At 40.2% G+C, this 23,294-nt stretch overlaps 3 protein-coding genes across 4 annotated transcripts; 1 reads left to right on the top strand and 2 right to left on the bottom strand.

The window, feature by feature from the left end:
• Positions 1 to 153: 153 nt before the first annotated feature.
• Positions 154 to 5,155, bottom strand: cnppd1 (cyclin Pas1/PHO80 domain containing 1). Its single transcript, XM_044344235.1, has 8 exons — positions 4,972 to 5,155; positions 4,428 to 4,530; positions 3,888 to 3,969; positions 3,326 to 3,446; positions 3,006 to 3,134; positions 2,856 to 2,917; positions 2,563 to 2,680; positions 154 to 2,326 (listed from the first exon to the last, which is right to left on the bottom strand). Exons 1-8 carry the CDS (start codon positions 5,032 to 5,034, stop codon positions 1,676 to 1,678), a joined length of 1,329 nt encoding a protein of 442 aa, XP_044200170.1. The 5' UTR covers positions 5,035 to 5,155; the 3' UTR covers positions 154 to 1,675.
• A 509-nt stretch (positions 5,156 to 5,664) lies between these two features.
• Positions 5,665 to 15,203, bottom strand: abcb6a (ATP-binding cassette, sub-family B (MDR/TAP), member 6a). Of its 2 annotated transcripts, none has more exons than XM_044344234.1 (20): positions 15,076 to 15,203; positions 13,836 to 14,356; positions 12,599 to 12,739; positions 12,248 to 12,437; positions 11,821 to 11,913; positions 11,521 to 11,713; positions 11,110 to 11,231; positions 10,862 to 10,971; positions 10,710 to 10,775; positions 10,050 to 10,175; positions 9,816 to 9,892; positions 9,527 to 9,590; positions 9,356 to 9,441; positions 9,183 to 9,240; positions 8,956 to 9,060; positions 8,405 to 8,579; positions 8,180 to 8,292; positions 7,901 to 7,995; positions 7,731 to 7,799; positions 5,665 to 7,637 (listed from the first exon to the last, which is right to left on the bottom strand). In XM_044344234.1, exons 2-20 carry the CDS (start codon positions 14,346 to 14,348, stop codon positions 7,478 to 7,480), a joined length of 2,556 nt encoding a protein of 851 aa, XP_044200169.1. In that variant the 5' UTR covers positions 14,349 to 14,356; positions 15,076 to 15,203; the 3' UTR covers positions 5,665 to 7,477. The 2 variants fall into 2 exon arrangements, with proteins under 2 accessions (XP_044200169.1, XP_044200168.1); XM_044344233.1 differs by having other exon boundaries at positions 14,866 to 15,201.
• Positions 15,204 to 20,117: 4,914 nt separating this feature from the next.
• Positions 20,118 to 23,294, top strand: LOC122976545 (nuclear pore complex-interacting protein family member B4-like). Its single transcript, XM_044345095.1, has 4 exons — positions 20,118 to 20,697; positions 20,800 to 20,912; positions 21,111 to 21,264; positions 21,362 to 23,294. The coding sequence occupies exons 1-4, from the start codon at positions 20,653 to 20,655 to the stop codon at positions 23,183 to 23,185; spliced, it is 2,136 nt and encodes a 711-aa protein (XP_044201030.1). The 5' UTR covers positions 20,118 to 20,652; the 3' UTR covers positions 23,186 to 23,294.

The following is a 23,294-nucleotide window of genomic DNA, read 5'->3' as shown; positions in this document are numbered from 1 at the left end:
CAAGGTTACATACAGTAAAGGTCTCTCTGAGAGTTCAATCAAAGTGTATTGCTGGCTGTCAACTCGTAACTAATGCGTTTCAAATAGAAAAACTGTCAAATGATGATTCTACTGGGCTTCATTTGATTGTTGACACAGATAGTAATTGACAAATTTGGTAAAGAAATGCGTTCTTTATTAATTCTGGGTTTTTCTACACACTTTTTACAATATTTGCATTTTACACCATGTACAAAATTAAAAGACCTCGTGCTTCAAAGTGTATCAAATTCAAATGCTCAGAGCAATTTGTCAAAGGTTCAATTACAAAGTAAATGTCCCAGGGACCATGTTGCCTTTATTAGAAACAAGGCAATGTAAAACTGTGTACATAGCATCAAAATGAATCAATGCTTAACAAATTTCTCTGGTGTTTAAATGATATACTGGACAATGCAGTAATGATGGAGTGAAATGTCCTGTTGCTATGGAAATGGAGTCAAATGTGCAAATTCCAGACCACATCACCTAAGAAAGACTGCTGTTAGCCTTTAACGTGTTACATATTAGAGCAAGTGCCATTATATTCAAAATATTCACTTCAGAAACACCAACCAGAAACCAAATAGAAATGGCATGAAACCCCAGGAGCCCGTCTCTTTGATAGAAACCCTTCTTCCCCTAGGAGAATGGGAAACTTAGAGGTAAATCTCTTAAATTTGTTAAAATATTACCCTGTTGTAGAAAATTGGCTTTAAGGTTATGTGTCTTCCTGTTGCCACATAAAAAACTGTGAATCTTTGAGTACAAAAAGAAAATGAGACAATAAATGTTACCTAAAAATGGCCAGAGTCGATTTTCTGATGTCACTGTGGCTGATGAAAGTTACACTGAGGTATGGAGAATTGTCTACTGACATGTCCTTTCTGTGACGCTTTCTCCTAAATAAATAGTGGAAAGTTTACAAGGACATGAGACAATTTGTTCTTCATATAGTAACAAAAACTATCCGGTGTACAATATCAGTGCTTGCAGCATATGTATGACCAGTTTCTGATGTAAACCTGCATGCAAATATGAAAAATGTGTGTTAACAAAAGCTAATATGGATACGCTAACTTAGACAAAGTAAACTGGTTAAGTCCCTTCTTCTTACAGAGCGCCATCATTTTTATAAAAAACTCAACTTTCAGTTATACTGTGAAACCTCCGCATACCTTCATCAACCTGCCAAGTAGCAAGCAGCTTTAATATTACAACTGTAATATAATAACTCAGAACGCACTAATCTCAAAGGCCCTACATCACCATCCGATAGGTCTGAACTTTCAAACAATAACGAATGTGGGTAGCAAAACAGTTTGGTTGCAGCCAAGGAAAACATATCAAATTATCTTCAAATTACTTAACGTGATCATCTCTGCAGTAAAAGCATGTTGCAGAGCATTAACTGAACGCTATGGCATTTTACTTATGGCAAATGTATTCTGCGATAGTGAACTATAAGTGAACTTCCACCCTGTGCTGTTTTCAGACTCTCGCCATGTCTGAAATGGAGTACTCCTGCCTTTGCACCTGTTATTCTAGATCTGGAAAAGTAAACAAAACATGACTTGATGCAGTTGATGAGTCATGAAAACAATGCTGGTTTCATTTCCAGAGTCCATCACTACAGGTTGGCAGCAGTGGCCGGTCTCTAGCCAGGCATGAGCAGAGCTTGGGTTTTGTCGACAGGTAACAGAGACTCTGGATGGCAGGGTCCCAGCTTTACAGGAGGAAATACCCCCCCCAGGCGAGAGTTCAGACTCCTGTCCGCGCCTTCAAAGAGGCTGGAGGCCGGCCATGCTGCATGACGCTGATGGTTATCAAGGGGCCCGTGAGCGAAGGGGGTGGAGGTGTTTCTAAGCCCGCACTGAAGTGGAGGGAGGAATGCAAGACAGCCAGGACAGAAGAAGGAGGCAGTAGACCAGGTTTGGGGACTTTCCATCTCAGATTTTGTTTCGGGATGTATGTGACCCATTGAGGCAAGGAGGGAGCCCCAGAGACACAATATGGATGTCTGTGAGGAAGCCGATGGAGGATTTTGTCTCTGGTCCTGGCTGATTCTGAGTGCACTGGTCTGACGGTTCAGACTCTTATTGGCCAGAATGCAACAGGGGAGGCGTTGGGCTGCAGGAGGAGCTTCTGGGTTTAGGTTGGAGGTCTCAAGTTGGGCTGGGCTGATATCAGCTGGAACTGGAAGCAGGGATTGGCCGCTCCTGGAGAGACTGAGCTGGTGCAGCACAGCGCTGGTGGCAATAAGGCCGGCCACACTGGTCAGGTAGACGAGTCCGAGCATACAGGATACCTGAAAATAAAACAAGGTCAAATTTTATGATGAAACATAATATGATAAAAATCCATAACATTTATGACCTCATTCTCTTTTCTTTTTTTACTTTATGGTCAGACGGTGTTAAGTTATAATGGAGAACATAAACAAAACACATTTAAAAACTATGCCTATGAAAAACTTCACAAGACCCCTCCTCCCAAACGGAATAATATCCTCTCTGCTCCCTCCAACTCAAATCTCCTCCTCACCTTGGTAAAGTGCTGGTAGATGGCTGTGAGGGCATGGCTCCATGCTGATTGCTCCAGCAGCACACAGAGGTCAGTGTAGGTGAACCAGCCACGTTTCATCCCCTGCCGCTCTGCAATGCTGGGGACACAGAGTACAGAGACTAAAGTCAGAAATTTTTCACACAAAATGATTATGCTGCTACAGTGCTGATAAAAAAAAGTATTAGTAAGCCCATTTTTTCTATGCTTTGTTTGGTGGATAAATATTTCTTATAGATACTGTATTTTAGTATTGTGCATAGCTGACTACAGACCTGGTTTCCAGCTGATTCAATATATCGAAGAAGTCATTTGGCTCCGTGAAGAGGCTCCACTCCTACAAGATATGACAAAATGGTTGGGACAAAGAACTTGAATCAAACATGCCTGCTGGCACACACGAAGACACACAGACTGCCACTTACAATAGCGTTCAAGAAGTTCATCTCCAGGTTATTGACAGTTTGGACATCCAGCTTGCCTGCTGCTCCCCACTCATCATTGAAAACCTCTTCTTCCTCCCCTTCATCATACAGGTACTTGCTGGCAACCATCTAGATAAGAGATCACTGCGTTTGTCAATGCAATATCATAATACTCACTATCATATTCATTTCAGAAATCAGAAGTAGAGCCCCAGTCTGGGAATATAAAGAATAAACTCCATTCTGAAATGAACAGTGAACATGCTTGAAAAAACACTGTGACACATTTAGAATGACCTCTGTATGCTTGAAATACATACCATGGAGATCAGGAAGAGGTCAGAGGAGGAGATCTTTTGTAGGTATTCAGGGTTTCTGTGTCGGAGCCTTTCTATGTAAACTAGAGCCAGCATCATGGCACACGGAGAGATGCAAGCCTCCCTGAAGCAAAAAATGAACTGGTTTCAGTATCTTTATTGGCCAAATATGTTTATGCATACAAGGAATTTGACTCTGGTTTAGTGGCTCTCAATGTATTCATGTACAACACAACAATCTTAAGAAAGATGTACAAGGAATGTCAATCAACAGGTGAAACCGTTTGTTAACTGTAAACAGGATACAAATAGCACAAAGAGGTGAAGAGTTCAAGGAGTGCTGAGATAAATATTGAATGCTAAGAAAAAAAGTGACATGTTACTTTATATACAATGGGGACCGAAAGACTTTTGGAGCCCACTGCACATAGGTGGTTATGCACAGTATATACAGCCTGTTCAAATATACAGTTATGAATGAAAAATGATCTGGTTTTAGATGCATGATTCTTTCAACAGTGTTATGTTTAGTTTCTGTAAGAATGCATAATCTGTATGTACAAACCTGGCAACATGAGCAGCATACTTCTTGTGGAGTTTTCGTATTGGACTTGGTGCAGACTTCTGGAAGATCTCGACGGCAATATCTGGAATTCCACAAAGTGGAGAGACATAAGTGGACTCCCATGTGATTGCATTTATTTACTAAAGTTTGCTAGTTAACTCTGAACATCTTCCATATAAATGACTGGCACAACTTTTATTTTATTCTTTATACTCTTTGTTTGCTAATCATGATCCCATTAAATAGTTACTTCTCAAAAGTTTCCCCCACCCGATGATCCCAACATCCCAAAGTAAGAAAGAGAAACAAGGACTAAGTGGAGAAAGGGAAAAAAAAGACATAAACAAGTGGCGCAACAACAGTAGTACTATATTTTATTAAAAAGTTAAGTATTGACACAACTAAAGATAGGCTGGCACAACTTTTAGATCGTTTAATCCAATAAGGAAATCCTCTTTTCTTTGACTTGTAAGTAAAAACAAACATCCTGTATTTCTTATGAATGTGTGTCTGTTTACCATTTTAAAACATGTAGCTCACCTGTGACAGGGCAGGAGAGGGCATCTAAAGAAACGTCTTTATCCAGGCCATAATACAGTCGCTTTCTCACTCTCTCAGTCAACTTCTGGTGTCCAGGAAGAAACTGTAAACAGAAACAGCTGTATTAATAGTTTGACTGAAGCTAGCTACAAACAAAGCACTATATTCAGCACTGCCTTTTTCTAGCAGAGTTACGTTACGCCAATTAACAAATGCACCATCAACACCGAATAGACTGTTGACCACAATCATACTGTATAATGTTAGCTAGCTGTATACGCTAACTTAGGCCTTTCGATGGCGTCGTAAAGTGAGCGTTTTTAACATTAATACTAGCTTATAAACGTCACTGGCGTTAACTATAAGTGCTTGTTAACTTTTTTGTTTAATTTTTTTAGCTTTGGTGTGAAACGCTTCGCAATGTAACTTTCGCCCTAAACGGGAACACAATGTTAACTAACGTCAGCTAGCAGGCTAATCCGCCTAGCGTTGGCTTAGCTTCCGTAGTTTGTTGACCTGGCGGGATGTTAGCTTAACAACGTACCGTGAACTCCTGGAAGTCCGAAAACTGAATAGTATTTTCGTTAAATAAAGCGTCGAAATCCATATCTACTTTAGATTAAACATTAGTCAGCCGAGTGTTGAAAAGACGACTGCTGCCTGGCCTGGAAGAGCTCAATTAGCAACACGCCCTGACCGGGACCTTTACGTTCTCTAGGATGGAGACGGAACTTTCTGCGAAGACCCGCCCTACTCTGCCTCTGATTGGCTCTTACCCTGATCCATCTCACTCCACATGCCCAAATGTAACTAACCTTACCAACGAAGGAAATGAGTACTAGCCAATGAAAGGCAGAGTAAGGCAGTGTATTGCTGGTCTTTCCGACACTATCCTAGGATTTTTTTTGTTTTTTTGCACCAGGACAGTAATGACTGAAGCCTCCAGATATTTGTCTCCTTTCAGACATATGCGGAACAGTTACACAACAGTTGTTGACGTAAAGAAAGTATTTTTAACTTATATTATGTTTCTAGTTTAAAAGTTTTATTCATATAAATGTTGGGCCACACTGAGAGAAAGTATTAATTTTTTTGAGATTACGGGAATAAAGTCGTAATATTACAAGAATAAAGTTGTACTTGTAAGGTTCAAGAAAGAAAAAAAACAAGAAATAAACAAGTGATGGCAACAACAGTAGTAGTAATAAAGAAATGTACTTAACCATGCAGCTCTCACTATTCTTCACGCTTACTTTAATTCAATCAATTAACACATTATTTAAAACAAAATATTTGATATGGGCCTCATGCAAGAACATTCAAAGACACAAACTGTCAAAAAATCTTTATGTGAATCAAAGTTAATCACTAGGTAGCCACACACTCCTTACTGCCATTTACATCAAGCCATTACAGCACACACACATGTTGCTGTTGGCATGAACAACCATCACTTATCATGTCAGACTGCTGCTTTGACAGAAAGATGCGGTGCAATGTTTTTGTTCAATCATTGGGATACTACAAAGTACAAAACTAATGTGATAGAATAATAATAACATGATTTTATATAAACTGGATTGGTATTTTTATTTTACAGACTGGAACATCTGGAAACACCTTTATTGTTTATAAGTCAAGACAAAACAGAATATTTACAAAATGTAATAATAATGAACAATACCATTTGTGAGGTAGATTTAAGAAATAAAATTACAGGCAAATTTAGAAATTTTGTATATATACTTATGAATACATTTGGTGAGAATACTGGTCAGTATTATTGCATGGGCTATTTAGTTTGATGGTATACTTTTGTTCATGCCAGACATTTAACATGTTATAGCAGCAAAACCACAGATCTATGACTTTAATGACGGCTCCTTTATATCCATGTAACAATTTAAAATGTCTCATATGAGAAAGGTCTATTGTCTATAACTGCCAAGGACAGGCAGAGATGGATTTAGGCCATTTGTGTGAAACAGTGTACCTAAAAAGTCTTTAAAAAAATTCACACACAATTGTCACATTTTCCCTTAACTTGTGTATTCATTAATTCTTGACAACAATTTAGAACACACGACAATCAGCTAATCACACCCCACATTACCTTGATAATCAAATGTATACAGATGCTTACACATTTACTTTAAATAATATCACTTTAAATAACAGCAGAGCTTAGAAACCAACTACTAAAAACGTAGAAAATTAAAACAGTCCCTGACAGCTTGTATACAGACCCAATGTCATTCACATGATATTATTCAGTTTTCAATCTTTAGCCTCTCAATTAAACAAGATTCAGTATTGAGGCTCTAATTAGAGTGTTTTATTCCCTCACTTCTCGCAGTGCTCCCTTTCGTATCGTTACAATAATGTAAGACTCAGGTCATACATTATTTTAAGCTACAACGGGAAAAGAAAATGCCAGTTCAGCTACAACGGAAAAAGAAAATGCCAGTTCACAGACAATCAGACAGCTTAAACTAACAAAAGTTTAATTAAAAAAATATAAAGACAAACAACATTAAAAACGTGGCAGAGGTCATTCTAATAATAATAATAATAATAATAATATTCCAACAAGTTCAGTCAGGTTCTACAAATTTAAGCACTCAGGGTGTCGCCCTGTGAAGCCATGACTCAGCATGTTTTCAGTCTTCAGTCTTATAATGAAGTTATTAAAAAAAAAAACCCACCATAAGTATCTGCATCTGCTTTTTACACTATTACATGCTTTGTAATAGTTTGACATTTTTGCTCCTGTTCCTACATAAAAACCTTGGGTATAACTTAGTGGAAAAAGACTGTCTTTATCTGTGTCTACATTTAAACACTTCAGGAGTGTTTGTTCTTCCTTGTTTTAAGGCAGTGTCTCTTGTCTCCATGACCTCTCATTGCACATTCAGTTGCAAAACTAAAAATATGTAACACTTTCACCTAGCTGAGTGTTCCATGATGTTGAAATTATCTATCAACTTTAAAAAGGGGTAGGGGAATTAAAAATGTAGAGTTCTCTTACAAAACAAAACAAAAATAAACATTCAGTGGCCGTGGTGGCCTGAAGAGGATGATGGCGGCTGCAGCTTCTCAGACTTGCGGTCTTTGGCTTCTGTGTCTGATGAGGAATCCACATCCTGGGCCTGCTGTTGCTTCATCCACATGTCTGCATACATGCCTCCCTTGAGCAGCAATTCCTCATGTCTTGGATGGAGAAAAAGTGAGTTACTTACAGTTCAGTGAACAACTTTTATATGGTCGTCAGTATGTAATTCAGAGCAATAGGCACACACTTACCGTCCTCGCTCAGCAATCCGACCCTCATTGATAAGCAGAATCTGGTCTGCTCCGATGATGGTAGACAACCTATTATATAAACAAAAAAGGGACACAACTCATCAAAACAAAATCCCAGATTTTCTTAAACGAAGGCAAAAGAAAAACTAAAGCATCTCAGTATCTTTTACCTGTGAGCTACAACAACTGTTGTACGGTTAGCACAGACTTTAGCCAGTGAGGCCTGGATGTTGCGTTCTGTCTGTGTATCTAATGCAGATGTGGCCTGCGGAGAGACAGCATATTTTAAAATTGGAAATAAAAGCAATAACTTCAGTCATTCAAAGTTGATCAGTAGTGAAACAAGTTAGCTGAGCCCCCATTGATTCGTAAATAACGATATGCAATGACACTTCTGGTCATGTACCTGCTTGCATAGTCAGATACCATTACTCCTTCTTTAATCTCACCTCATCCAGCAGGATAATCTGTGGTGCTTTGAGGATAGTTCTGGCTATAGCCACCCTTTGCTTCTCTCCTCCACTCAGCTTCAGACCTCTTTCACCCACCTGCGTATCATAACCTGCCAGAGAATAATAAAAGTAGATGGTAAAAATGGTTTTTGCAACATAGGAGATTGCTTTAAAACAAAGTCACAATGCTGAATATCACAGAAGGGTTAATCTATAAATTACCTTCAGGGAATGTCATGATTTTACTGTGGATATCAGCAGCGATGGCAGCCTCCTCCACCTCCTGGTCGCTAGCAGAGATGCGACCGTAACGAATGTTGTCCCGGATGGTGTCGTTGAAAAGCACAGTATCCTGGGGGACCACACCAATATGAGCTCGCAGAGATGTCTGCTTCACCTGCAGAAACACAGTGAAGACAAAAGTAATCACTAATCCAGAGTGTGCCTTGAAACACAAACAGCTTTATGGAAGGCACTGGGCTTCCCTTGCTCTCTGTAATCTCAAGAGACGCATAAATTGTGGACTAATTTATGCTAATAGCAGTTAGATGATGTCATTAGGACATTAAATGATTTACAGTGCCTTCTAACAGCTAGTGGATCTTACTATTTAGCTTTGGGGCTGCTATATTAAATTATCCAACTGTGTCATTGTCAATATTGTGCTTATTATGTTAAATTTAATTGTTAATGTATCACAGAGACACAGTTTGAACTCTAATTTAATTTATGAAGCTGAGGTTCGTGTGCTGGCTCTGGTGCCAAACACTTACTTTCGATATATCCTGGCCATCGATACGAATGCAGCCTCCATGAACGTCATAGAAACGGAAGATAAGTCTAATAATAGTGCTCTTCCCAGACCCTGACGGTCCCACCTGAGGAAATAAACAGGAAAACAGCTGATGGTACAGTCTTAACAGAGAATACTTTAACACAGGTTGCATAAATGAGCAGAGGGAAAAATCTATTTTGACTTAAATATGTTCCTCAGACTTACCAAGGCAACTGTCTGTCCAGGCAGTACAGTGAAGGAAACATCCTTAAGAATCTCCTTGCTGTAAAACAGTACAGAAATGTAAGTACTGAGTCTTGTATCAACACTTTGGCTTACATCTAGTTAAAAACTTTTTAACATTTCTAACCAGGCTATCAAAACAAATGCCAACCAACCCATTAGTGTAGCTGAAGTAAACATTCTCAAACTCCACTTTTCCTAGTTTGTAGAGAAGATTCCCTGCATTTACTTCATCTTTCACCTACATGAGGGAACAAAGAGAGCAAATTTAAAAATAGTGGATCATAATACAGCACAGATCAAACATTGTTCAGTTTCAAATATACCTCTTCCTCCTCTTCAAAAAGTTTGAACATGCTTTCCATGTCAATGAACGAATTCTGGATCATTCTGCAATAAAAACAAGAGTCAACAGTTAGTAACAAAAGCAAGAGCCAATTAGAAGCACAGAACTTGTGTTGAAAGTAAGTTCTTCCAGAGCTGAGGCCAATTTAGGTCAAAACATAAACTTGAACAGCTGTTCACTCAGTAATGATTCAGGCTCATTCTCAATTTCTAACTGAACCACAATTAAGAATCTTTAAGGCAATTTCAGCTGTTTCTGCCTCTTCTTACCTGTAGTAGGTACCAAACCAGTTGAGAGGGGTGTACAACTGGATGATGTAAGTACCAAAGAGAACAAAATCTCCAACCTAGGATAAGAGGATTTTTTTTTTTTTAAATGATCAAACTGAATGGTACACTTCAAACCAGAATTCTTATTCTTGAACATTAGCAATTTCATGTCAGCATATTTTGGACTATATGTAATGATAACATCATGAGATAACATGACGTTGTGATCAGTACCTGAAACTTTCCTTCAGTCACAAAGTAGGCACAGAGCAGGGAGCCGGCCAGCAGGCCTGATCCGATGATGAGGTTCTGTGTTTGGTTGAGGAAGGCCAAGGACGCCTGGGTCTTCCACTCTGACACCTAGAGTAGAGGGTCAGCAGAGCCATTAGACACAGAAGCCATATTACCAAAACAAAAACATAGCCCGGTCCAAGTCTTCACGGTCTGCTTAATGCAGACAAGAAGTTCTTTATTCCAGCTCCCAGTGAGCTATCACGATGAACAGGGAATGTATTTTCTTGCTGGAATCAACTGTGTTATTTTCGTGTTTTTATTATTTTCTTTGTTTTGAAACTAAAGCTGACATAAATAATCATCTCTCCTAGAGGGTTTGGCCATCTGCTGCTGGTCAACTTGCTAATTTGCTTCCACACAGCATCTTGTGCAGCTTGGCACTGATGGCAATCTTAAAGGCAGCGATAACTGGACAGACGGTATGTGTAGTGTTCCTACAGGTTTGTTTTGATTGATGCAGAACAACACATTATGCCAGTGGCAAGGATTGCATTCAGTATTCTGCTAGACTAAAACAGCAGATGAAGATGCAGGCACTGTTTAGGCTAGATTTGTAACTGCTTAATTGGTTATTATCATAAATAAACACCTGTGACTTACCTGATATTTTAAGATGGCATCCTCAAAACGGCCGACCTCATAGTTCTCCGCATTGTAGTATTTTACCTATTTAACAGACAAAAAACACAATAAAGTTTGACATCTTAAGATGTCTTGATGAATCACAACAGACGACAAAAAGTTTAACGTACCGTCTCAAAGTTTAACAAAGAGTCCACAGCCTTGGACTTGGCATTGTTGTCCTGCTGATTCATGTCTCGTCTGTACTTGGTTCTCCATTCAGTGATGATGATGGTCAGAGCTGGTGGACGGAAGGAAGATTTAAACATTTTATCTGTGGCTATGTTCAACTTTTTAAATTATTAATTAAACTCAGTTGAACTTATTATGTAGCATCACAGGTGGTATTACAGAAATGTGTCTGATGTGCGCTACTTACTGAGGTACAGGGCCATGCAGACGAAGACAATAAGACCAAACCACGCATTGAAATAGGTGATGAAGTAAATGATGGAAATGACAATGTCAGCGATGGTTGGGAAGATGCTGAACACTATGTAGCTGCGGGAAAATACAGATAGTTTAGTAAATATCCTCTTCAAATTAAAATAGGAGAATGAAAGTCCACATAAACACATGGATTCTGAAAAGACCCTGGTCCCACTATATACATATATATTAAGAATCGCTAAATGTTGGTATCAAAACTGTACAGACAGAAGTCGTTTTAGTTAAATTATTTGACAAACTGCCAGATTGTGTAGCTGAGTAGTGCGGTTTTGTTAAAAAGTCAACCACTCATTCATTATTCTGATATTTATTACTTCAATCACATTTAGTGCCATCTTACCTGAGCAGGCTGTTGATGGAGGAGGTACCACGGTCGATGCTTCTCAGCACATCACCGGTTTTGCGGCCCAGATGCCAGCGCAGGGAGAGGGAGTGCAGGTGGGCAAACAGACGCACCTGAACCACACGGTTGGTGAACTGCTGCACCCGAATCCACAGGAAGGAGCGCAGGTTACTGACAAACCCTGAGGCACCTGGGAGGAGGCAAAGACAAAAGTGGGGAATGTTATCAATGAGCAGTATCTTTCAGAGCATTTATCTACTACAGAGCCCACTCTCATAGTTCTGTATCAAGACTTACCTGCTCCTCCGCCCTGCATGAGCTTGAGAAAGACATAAATACACACTGTAGTGGCCACAGTATGCCAGCTGCTGCCATCAGTCAGTTCATTCACTGAGAGAGGGAGAAAGACATAAAGGTAAATCAGAATAAAGTCAGAAGGTCAGGTGTTTGAACTAGACATGACATATGAAACAAGAAATGATGATATATGAAATAAGAAATGATATATGAAACAAGAGAACTTCTGAAGGTGTTCTGGCCCTCAGGAGGCTCGAAGCTATCAGGAGAAGGATGTTTCAATTTCATCACATCGTATATCTTGAGGAACAGTGCATGTTGAACTTAAGGAGTCTGTCTACAAGTCTCTATGTGTATTTGTAGAAGCAGCTGTGAAATAAATGAATATTTCAGTCTACTGGGCTCGGTAAAAAGATATGTTATTCACCAATATTTTTGTAGTATATGGGAACAAAGACATTGATAGCCCTCTCGATTCCCAGCAGCCCCAAACAGAAGAGGACCAGTAGCTGGAGGAAGATGCTGCCCCGGGGCCACATGTACGGTATGAGCAGGCGGATCTTCTTCCAGAAATCCCTCCAAGTAGACTCGTTCTCTTCTGTTCTGCCCAGCAGGCTCTGAGATAGAGAAACATATGATAACAGCACTGGATCGTCTATAACAGCAGAGAACAGGGTATATCTAAGGGGTGAAACTTTGAAATATTGTTGCCAAATAGAGGTCAAAAGATCCTTCAAAAGATGCCTCAGATCGTGGGAACCTTTAAATGCATTAATACCTGTCCGCTGTGTTCTACGTCCCGCTCATCTTCGTTTATCAGTAGCATGTAGGGTCTCCGTGGCAACCCAGGAGCTTTGAGACCAATGAAGAAGAGTAGCCCCGTGCCAATGTAGCGCATCAGCCACAGAGCAAATTGCACCTGAGGGGTTCATAGACAGTTAAAACAGATCAATATGGATGCCACATCAGTTACACAGCATGTGATACTGGACAGATGGAAATTTAATGCTCATAACACAATTGTGTATGAGAAAATTACTACACTGATGACTGCATTAGATATGTCTTTTATTAAAAAGTGAACAAGCCTCTGATGTAATTAGGACATATAATTTACTATCAGAAATAATTCTATTTTTATTCCAGTAAACTGGAATAAAAAGAGTGGGGGATTTAGACTGATAATGAGGGACCAAATTGAGCAAAACAGAGGAGTACTACTGTACAAAACAACATTCTAAGTTAAAGACAGATCACATTGTACAAAGAATAATAAAAGACATTTAAAATGCTGACAATTATATAACCACAAGGTTTGACCTCCTGCTACTGACTGACTGGGAGGGGCAAGATTTTGTTTTATGATTTCATAGGTTGACAGTGTAGCTCTTGGGATGTGAAAGTCAGACTGGTGCAATGACTCAGCAAAAAACAGTCTGTCTCACACTACCGTAAGCATTATGTATTTCTGCATGCAAGCTTGTCTTCCTTTATTTGCTGGGTGGGTACATTGTTATATTTTAAACAAGACAGGATAAACAGCCTTCATTGCAGTGACCCAAAAGACATATTTATCTTTTTATAAATAACCAACCATTGGCCCATTAGACTGTTAAAATACACACCACTTACATTATAAGATATTAACAGAAATGATAGACTTTTATCATAATGCAGAATAAGGGGACTCTATTTTATAGAATTTTATTATTCTATTTGTGCCTTCTTAGATCAGCACAAGAGAAATAAAGTTGACCACAGATTGACAGGAATGGAGATAAACTTGCTTCAACTTGAAGAAAACTGCTCTAGGTGCAGCATGCAGTATACAATATTTTGACCAAACCCTGTCTGAAAATAGTTCACCACCTACAAACTGTGGTCAGGCATAGTGAGGCTAAAATTATAGACTTGAGTTGTAAGAGTACCCTCAAGCATGTCAGGCATGGCAACATGGATAGTTGATTTTTTTATAAGCTGATTTTTAAAAAAGATCATATATGATCTTCTCTCACCTGTTGTTCATTGTTATCAAGGCCCCACCACCAGTGCGGACTGTACCATGAGACGAAAGCCAGGTTCTCAGCTGAGAACGCCACAGCCCAGAACAGCAGCAGAGCTGCACTGTGGCCCCTGGTCCGATCCATCACTAGGACCCTGCGTCTCTCCACCCGAAGCAAGGCAGTAGCCCATACCCAGCCCAGTGCAGAAAAGCAGCCATAAAGCACCACATAGCCTGGGAGCTCCCCTCCGCTGGCAACTCGCCACACCATCCCGCTCAAAAACTGGACAAGGAGAAGGACGGAGATGGCCAGCTGGAGGCCATAGAGGCGAGAGCGCGGTATGAACTTGGGTTCCATTGCGGTGCCATACTTCTGAAAGCATATGCAGTGGATGGTGCCGAGGAAGAAAGCGATGGTGAGAAGAACCGAAGGGACCAGTGTGAAGTAGAAGCAGGGGGAGATGCCCTCATCCACCCACGTGTGGGAGATGGAGGAATTGGCTTCACAGTAGCTCTGTACCAGCATGGCTGCAGCTGGAAAGAGACAAATCATTTTTATAGATTTTACAGATGCAGAACCACAGTTTTGTTTATTCTCTTTATGTTATGTTATTAATGCTGTAGCACTTTGAGATTCACTGCAAATTAAATATTATTAAATCTGAATGTAACAGCTTAAACGTCAAGAAGGCTGCACGCCTTTGACTAAAATAACAATGCAAATGTCACTCTCTTTCAGACTCTCTACACAAACTTGGCAGGCTATTGCTATATTAGGTTTCAGTGACAGACTCATGGTTCACTATTGCTCCAGATTTAGCTGCGGGTTATAAATTTACACCACAACACCCATATGCCACACATTTCCTAAGGGTGTGGGCACAATAGTTTACAGAGACACTTCATATGAATAACAAATATAAAACTGTTGATACACCCTCTCCCACATATTAAACATGAGAAGCTTAAGGGACAACAGGCTAAAGCAATATTAACATGTGGTTTATATGGTCTAAAATACATGTTACCAGTTGAAACATTACCTTATTTGCCAGGCGGTTGCTGTCAACTTCACAGGTACTTGAACGCCGCTTGTCAATAACAGAGGTTACTTCAGCGGAGCTAGCTATAAAACTAACTATTAGCTGTCGGCTATCTTAATCAGCTATATCACAGCTTTAACACGAACAAAAACTTACACTGTGACTGAGAAGTGAGAGTACAAGTGGTATATAGCTGTGTGTCTCTCATACCTGCCGTCTACTGTGTGTACTCATGCTGCTAAGGTGGTTGTCCTTGTAGCGTGCATGTTAAACAACAGCTATCCATGTCGATGGTTGGTGCTGGATCGGAGCAGCCGGAAAGAAATTATCGCGAGATTATTAACCCTAGTACTTTACCATAACCTCGCGAGAGTTCGTCCCTCCAGTTTATCAAACCTAGCATCTCCCGTGCATGACTTAGCAATAGGCGCTTAATATTAGTTACACAACAATATTTGACTCATGCTGGACTCATGGCCTGAACCTGAGCGCCCCCCAGAGGATGAAAACAGAGTTGACTCATGAAAAAAAGGGTGCAATATGGGCACAGAACACATGTAAAAAGAAAGAGGAAAAATTCACATTTAAAAAAAAATACGTAAATGTTATCAGCAAAATGTACTTAATAAAGGTCAAGTAAAATGAAAATACTCTTTGCACAAAATGGCTCCTTTTTACTGATGCATTAACATGTAGGCGACATTTTAATGTTGTCAAACTACTTTATGTACGGTTGGGTAGTTTAATCGATAACAATGCTTCATATTTGACTTGGTGACCATATGTTTTGCATTAAATTTTTAATCTGAAAAGAGGGCCTAAGTAGTACCTGCCAGATAAATGTAGTGGAGAGAAGTAAGAAGGCCTACAGTATTTCCCTCTTAATGGGCAGAAATATGAAGTACTGTAAAGTGGAAATGCAGCAACAAAAAGTGTATTACAAGTATTTCAGAATAGTATTTAAATACAGTACTTAAGTAAATGTAATTAGTTATATTCAACCAATGAAAATTAAATTCAATCAATTAGCAATTCAATGAAAAAGAGCATTGCTGAGCCCAATATGGTCTTATGTAACTTTATAGTTGTGCTCTGCACAATTGCACAGACTCTCATTAATGACAATATTTGCAGAAATTCATGTACCTTGATCTGTGCCCACCTTAAAAAATCCTTCATAGAAAACTTCAAAACACCTCAAGCCTTACTACCTCAAGTTGATACTGCTTGATACTGCTTTTTTTCTTGTTTTTGCGTGTGTCCTTTTGTTCATTTCTGCTTTCATTATTTATTTATTTGTCTCTAGTCCTTTTGATATTATTATCTTGTATGGTGGGCCGAGCCACAACAGACAGCATTTCACTGCCATTATTTACAGAATGTATTTGATGCCTATATGACAAATAAAAAGCCTTGAACCTAATTAAGCCAATTTCTATCACTTCCAACACTGTGTCACATATTTTCAATTTAAATGACATTTACATCATAAACCAAGCGTCAACCCAGGCATATCTTTGACTGATACAATGTATTTTATACAAGTAACTGTATGAAATAAGGTAAAATGAGAGCTTGCAATGTTAAAATCTGACCAGTAGATGGCACTAAATACAAAGGCATGATCAAAGAAAACCACTGTAGACAACAGGCTGATGTATGAACAATAGTTCATAAAACCACTATGACAATACACACAGGTGGTGAGGAAAAAACTACTCCAGGAGATGGAACATAATAACAATGTAACATAATGGCATGTTATTAATTGCTAATGGTGTATAATTTTACTCCTGTATTAAAGCCAGTGAATGTGTGATAAAAGGCATTATAGCAATGTGTGCCTCTTCCACTGAAAAGAGTAATTTTCAAGTCAAAGGCACATATAAAGAACATCGTCTCTCAGTGACGAGGGGGTTTAAGTTAAGAGCTTTTCCCATCAAAGTGTACATTCAGGGTTTAGTAAAAAAAGAAGTGAAGTGACTCAAAAGCCAGCTGTCGCATCTCTCTCCCCCAGTGAGGATAAATAAAAGACTCTTCAGAAGAAAAGTATGTGTGTATGTACCTGAATGTGAAAGAAGAAAAAAGGGAAAGCATATCCTGATGGAGTGTGTGCATAAGAAACTGAGCTTGTGATGTTTTGTGTGAGCCTCCACACACACATGCGTGCACACACAGCACACAGGCAGGGATGGAAAAAGGGGTAAATCTTATCATTTAGAGCCTTCACAATGGGCATAAAGAGCTGCTAATCTGCTTCATCTCCCCGGTTCCTTTGTGTGAGTGGAAATGGACCTTCTGTCCATCGGCTGGTTGTCACCCCGCTCTTTTGTCCCCCAGTGGATGTGATGGCCTGCCCATCACAGCCCTCATCTCTCTCCCCTTTTGTGAGCGACCCTACCACAAGCATACAGCCTCAGCTGGAGCCCTATAAGTCCGTTAGGTGTGTCTTTTCTTGTATTCAATCCCACCTTTCTCTCATTCTCCTTTACGCTTCTTTGTTCTCTGGAGGCTGCCTGACACATATGGATATTAACAGGCGGGGATAAGACGGATGTGTATGCCAATCTAATCCCATGATTTAGTGAGAAAAGAATGTTGGTGGTGTTTGGAATTCTACATCCAATCTCATTAGTAGTAAGGCCGATCAATAAAGCTTTCGGTTCTGCTGAATGTAGTATTCACTGAAGGATTGGGCTTTGTGAATTCACTTCTTACCACAGGCTTACTAGCTGATGACCTTTGCTACCTTTAATACTCACAAATCACCCATGATCTATTGTGTGGAGGGAACAGCAATCAAGTGTGTAGACAGGCTGTTCATAAAGAAGAGTTGGGCTGGCAAGCATGAATGCTGTTGAGCAAGGCATTGAATTTGCACCAGCTTACATTTCAAAGTAATATTTTTTCTAGGGGTACAACATGAATTCATATTCAGTGAGGATAAATAAAGAAAGCTCTTATGTAATTTAGATCGTTGAAAATGAGATACTACATGACATTCAACCATCTATATTCAGGCCATGACTTCACCCAGTTTTTGAGGGGAGGCTTATCTGGCACAGCCAACCCACAGTTAAAATCCCATTCAGAATTTCCTGGAAAAAAACAAGTGCCAAGTTCTTGTTTTAGACAGCTGGTCTAGACTCTTCCTTTGACCCATACTCTCTGTCTGCGGCGGAAAAGGAATTGTCCATTCAGGGTTTTCAACCTGTTTCATCATTGTTGTACTTGTATGCTTGCTTGAGTGAGAAAATTGACCACCTACAATTTTCGTGCTGAGTTAAGGTACACTCAGCTACCAGGTTTTCTGTGAAGGGAAAAGATGCTCTCATTTTTTGAGATTTTATGAATGTAACCCAAGGCTTTTAAACGGGTGACTAGCTTCTCAACACACAGGGTCGATGACCTCCAGGTTAAGAGATGTTTGAAAGAGCTTTCCACTTGGAAAGACTTTGCACTTGGCCTACTGAGCTTGACATTGTATCTCTGAGTTTGAGCTTGAACTGTCTGACACTAGCAGCCCACTGAAAGCAGTTCAGCCACCTTTTCCTGCTGTGAAGAGAACAGTGCGGGGGGATAAGATCTCCTGCCAAACTGCTCTTGACAAACACAAAGGGCTCCCTCCACTGCTACTGAACTGCACCCTCGCCACAGTCCTCTACGTCGACAGATAGAGTAGCAAAGGGGAAAGGGGCACTTGGAAGCCAGAAGGTGAGTGAGAAGTGGTAGAGGAAGACAGAGAAGAGAGAGAGAGAGTGTGTGTGTGTGTGTGTGTGTGTGTGTGTGTGTGTGTGTGTGTGTGTGTGCAAGATAACGCAGGCTAGAGAAACCAGATTGACACCCCTGTGCCGTCAATGTGTGGGCGAATCTGTCACAGATACAAAGGCAGATAGGCTGAAGAGGAGAGGTATTGTTAGAGAAAACACAGAGCACCAAACTAACCTATCTACACACTTCAGGCACGATGGACTGGAATACTAGCAGCACCTTTCTCCTGTGCTCCACACATACACACACACATTTAAAATGTTAACTGTGAATTTGGCCTTTTGAGCTGAAAACCCTCATTATACCGTGTAAAAGCAATGAATTACTTGCCAAACCTGTTAAAATCCCCTATATAAACAGTGTATTACATCCTGAGTGGCACTTACAATATTCTGGTTTGGTCACTAGGGGCAGTGCCACATCAAAACTTGACCTGTGACTCCCTGAGATGCAGATTGATAAATGTGGGTTATTGTGCAGTTTATGTGATCAGACTTGAGGGCAAAACTTTATGATGAACAGTAGAATGAAGTATGAACTTGAAAAGAGGCACTTTAAGGTGAGTGATATGCTGTACCAGAGACAATAGTTTTTTGAAACAGACTGTGTTTCATGGACTGGACAACTGGCAGCACCTTCCCCTATACTCAACTCCTGCATAGAATAAAAGATGGCCTTTTGCCATTTCTATGAGAAGGATGTTTTCTAAAAACTCATGGACTTGATGCAAGTTTCCTAATTATTTATTTGCCGAATAACTATTTATTAAAATCCCTTTTCAAAAAGGAGAATTGTACTAAAATGTACTAATTTCAGACATTAGATACAGACGTATTTTGTGATGATACAATCTCCACAGCACGATATAAAAAAGTCTCCTGTCATCCCGTCCTTCCAGTCGCAGATTTGTTGGTGTGGGAGTTGACACTATGGAGGCTTTGATGAGTGAATCCAGCTCCGGCCTGCTGCAGGTTGATGTGTTTGACCTTCAGATACTTAAGTGCAAGTCCTGCCAAATCCACAAACCCCAGAGTGAGCTGCAGTGACTTTAAACATGATCGTGGCCGCTTCTGGACATCACAGGTCTGTTGATAAAACCACTAAACTGCCACCTCACTCTCAGTATGTGAGATAGGTAAATGAAAATGCATGTTGGGTATGTTAAGTCCCTGGAGTCAGCTCCACCAAAAAGAGGTAATATACACTATTGTAGGCAGTTATGACTATTGTCATATAAATATCAAGTGGAGTTTTAAGCGGAATAAGCAATTTTAAGGGATGAAACCAAATCATCTTACACATGCAAAACTGATATTTGAAAACTAGAAAAAGAAAACATTTCCAGTTTTACTTACAAATATTCAATATACAGTACACAGTATATTCAAATTTAGTATAAAGTATTTTGTATGTATTTTATCTGTAAAAATGTCAGTTTACAGGGAGTGAACATAGGAACATGGACACTTGAAAGTTACAATACAATTACATTACATTAACATTACAATACAACAGTCTTGCAGCAAAAAAGACCATAATAAAGCTTAAAATGTTTTGTTTTTTGTTGAAGCTACATTAAATGTGGTGTTATAGCATTATTTTTAGGGCCTTGATTTGTGGCAATGATGTGTGGTTATGTTGTATTTAATATTGTAAGGGCTATTAAAGAAAATTAAATTGCACTGCAGAGTGAAAGTTATTTATCATTACTATTTCTCACTAACTTTTATTATTATATGAACTTCAATGTTTAATATAATTATGGGAGCAACATGAAGCCAAACTCATCGCTGTATTCTGGAACACATTGTATTCTGGAGCCAGGAGGATTCTGCAGTCACTCTCCTCAATGCACAGCATCTGGACAGACACAGAAACATTGTTACCTTGAACTTTACTCAGAACATCGATAATTTAACGAAACACAGTATTTTGCACAGTATTTTATGAAAATTGTACCTTGATTGCAACACAGATTGCAAAAGTAATTTGACAGACTGTCAAACCAAATCCACCATGGGTCTTTGGTCTGACCCAAGCCTACTGAAGGCTCAGAGAAAGGTGAGTTAATGTTGTCTTTGTTTCAATTTTCTGAACAGTAAATGATGAGTTTGACAGCATTCTCAATGAACAAATTAATAACAAAATATCACTTTTTCTTAGGTGAACAGCCATCACATGAACAGTTTTGTAGAGTCCCAACAACAACAAGGGGCCTATGGATCACATGTCAGTAAAATGCACTTTAGTGCAGGTCCTTATCACAAAACTGACAGGTAAGTCTTGTATTTGACTTCAAATAACTTCACATATAAGTTACAATATACATGTTTTAATGTGCTACATGTGATATACTTACTGTGGCTCAGCATTTAACATTACCCATTTAATAAAATGCATTAAATACTCTACTACTAATGAGCCCCTTGTTATCTTTTTTGCATTGTAATCAACTGCTGACACCATTTTTGCAGAGTGTGCAGCTTTCAAGGGGCAGCCCCTACACCACTTCCCCCAAGAAAATACTACTACTCTGTTTTCTTTCATGCTGAGGAGGTTCCACTGCCAGAAAGCAGAGGACCAGCAGACCTGAATAAGTCTGCAACATGGCCAAGAGCAGCAACACAGGCATGGCTGTCCAGAAACCACCTCTAACTTCCTGTACCTATGTCAAATAAGTTGAAAAATGTACTTCAATTAAAAAAAAATCTTTCTGTCTCTGCAGGATGCAGCACTTGCAAATGTCTGCCCACTGCCCCATGAGGTCCATTTGCCTCCAAGTCCGCCACCTCCACAGACAATGGAGAAGAAGTATCCAGATTTGTCAAACATGGGGTTTCCTTCTCTGGATGATGAAGTGGCCTTTTTTATGTCTAAGCCTCGCAGCCTGATGCCTTGTGAGGTTCCTCTGCCTCCAAGTCCATCACCTGCTGACATAGTGCACACTCCTGAGAAGAAGTACCCAGATTTGTCTTACATTAGGTTTCCTTCTCTGGATGATGACATTGAACCAAAGCATCCCAACCTGTTGCCTCATGAGGTTCCACTGCCTCCAAGTCCTCCACCTACTGATGCTGCACTTCACATGGCGCTCACCCCTGAGAAGAAGTACCCTGATTTGAAAAACATAGGGTTTCCTTCTTTGGATGATGAAGTGGCCTGTTTGATGACAAAGCCTCCTAACCTGCTGCCTCATGAGGTTCCTCTTCCTCCAAGTCCTCCACCTGCTGATGCTGCATTCCATGTGGGACACTTTAACGAGAAGAAGTACCCAGATTTATCTTACATCGGGTTTCATTCTCTGGCTAAGGATGATGAACTAAAGCATCCCAGCCTGTTGCCTCATGAGGTTCCACTGCCTTCAAGTCCTCCACCTGCTGATGCTATGCTTCACATGGTACTCACTCCTGAGAAGAAGTACCCACATTTGAAAAACATAGGGTTTTCTTCTCTAGATGATGAAGTGGCCTGTTTGATGCCAAAGCCTCCTAAACTGCTGCCTCACGAGATTCCTCTTCCTCCAAGTCCTCCACCTGCTGACACTGCATTCCATGTGGCACACTTTTATGAGAAATACCCAGATTTGTCTTGCATTGGGTTTCCCTCTCTGGATGATGAAGATGAACTACAGCGTCCCAGCCTGTTGCCTCACGAGGTTCCACTGCCTCTAAGTCCTCCACCTACTGATGCTGTGCTTCACATAGCACACACTCCTGAGAAGAGGTACCCAGATTTGTCTTGCATTGGGTTTCCCTCTCTGGATGATGACGATGAACTACAGCGTCCCAGCCTGTTGCCTCACGATGTTCCACTGCCTCCAAGTCCTCCACCTACTGATGCTGTGCTTCACATAGCACACACTCCTGAGAAGAGGTACCCAGATTTGTCTTGCATTAGGTTTCCTTCTCTGGATGATGACATTGAACCAAAGTGTCACAAACTGTTGCCTCATGAGATTCCACTGCCTCCAAGTCCTCCACCTACTGATGCTGTGCTTCACATAGCACACACTCCTGAGAAGAAGTACCCAGATTTGTCTTGCATTAGGTTCCCTTCTCTGGATGATGACATTGAACCAAAGTGTCACAAACTGTTGCCTCATGAGATTCCACTGCCTCCAAGTCCTCCACCTGCTGATGCTGCACCTCATGTGTACACTCCTGAGAAGAAGCACCTGGGTTTGACCGGGTTTCCTTTTCTTGATGTGGACACTGAAACGGTGCCAAAGCCTCTCAGCAAAATGGCTTGTGTGGTTCCACTGCCTCCAACTCCTCCACCTGCTGCCACTGCACTTCACATGGTGCACACTCCAGACAAGAAGTACCCAGATTTGAGAAACATTGGCTTTCCTTCTCTGGATGATGAAGTGGCCTGTTTGATGTCCAAGCCTCTCAACATAATAGCTTGTGATATTCCTCTGCCTCCAAGTCCTTCACCTGCTGATTCAAAGCCTCTGCCTCCAAGTCCTTCCCTTGTTGAAACTCCCCAGCTTGCCAAGAAATACCTTGATTTATCTTTTGTCACTTTTCCTTGTCTGGATGATGACTAATGAGCCTGAAACAATGAAATAACTCACAAAACCAAAGCCAAAATTTGTTCTATTTGTTTACTTTTTTCTTGTATTTATAAATATGTATAATAAAAGGGACTGAATTATT

Source organism: Thunnus albacares, chromosome 24 (assembly GCF_914725855.1).
Source record: "Thunnus albacares chromosome 24, fThuAlb1.1, whole genome shotgun sequence".
Lineage (NCBI taxonomy): Eukaryota > Metazoa > Chordata > Actinopteri > Scombriformes > Scombridae > Thunnus > Thunnus albacares.
The sequence above is the reverse complement of the archived record's forward strand: the minus strand, read 5'-3'. Positions and strand labels throughout refer to the sequence as shown.

Bases quoted from the DNA above. Each gene is read 5' to 3' on its own strand.
- cnppd1 (XM_044344235.1), bottom strand. From the start codon at position 5,034: ATGGATTTCGACGCTTTATTTAACGAAAATACTATTCAGTTTTCGGAC. The intron at 2,681-2,855 runs GTCTGTAGTCAG...CTGTGTCCCCAG, and splicing joins TTGAATCAGCTGGAAACCAG to CATTGCAGAGCGGCAGGGGA. The intron at 2,327-2,562 runs GTGAGGAGGAGA...TTTTATTTTCAG, and splicing joins TCTACCAGCACTTTACCAAG to GTATCCTGTATGCTCGGACT.
- abcb6a (XM_044344234.1), bottom strand. From the start codon at position 14,348: ATGCTGGTACAGAGCTACTGTGAAGCCAATTCCTCCATCTCCCACACG. The intron at 9,893-10,049 runs GTACTGATCACA...CTCTTATCCTAG, and splicing joins TGACTGAAGGAAAGTTTCAG to GTTGGAGATTTTGTTCTCTT. The intron at 7,800-7,900 runs GTAAAAGATACT...TTTATATAATAG, and splicing joins ACAGTTGTTGTAGCTCACAG to GTTGTCTACCATCATCGGAG.
- LOC122976545 (XM_044345095.1), top strand. From the start codon at position 20,653: ATGGGTCTTTGGTCTGACCCAAGCCTACTGAAGGCTCAGAGAAAG. The intron at 20,698-20,799 runs GTGAGTTAATGT...ACTTTTTCTTAG, and splicing joins TACTGAAGGCTCAGAGAAAG to GTGAACAGCCATCACATGAA. The intron at 21,265-21,361 runs GCATGGCTGTCC...CTGTCTCTGCAG, and splicing joins GGCCAAGAGCAGCAACACAG to GATGCAGCACTTGCAAATGT.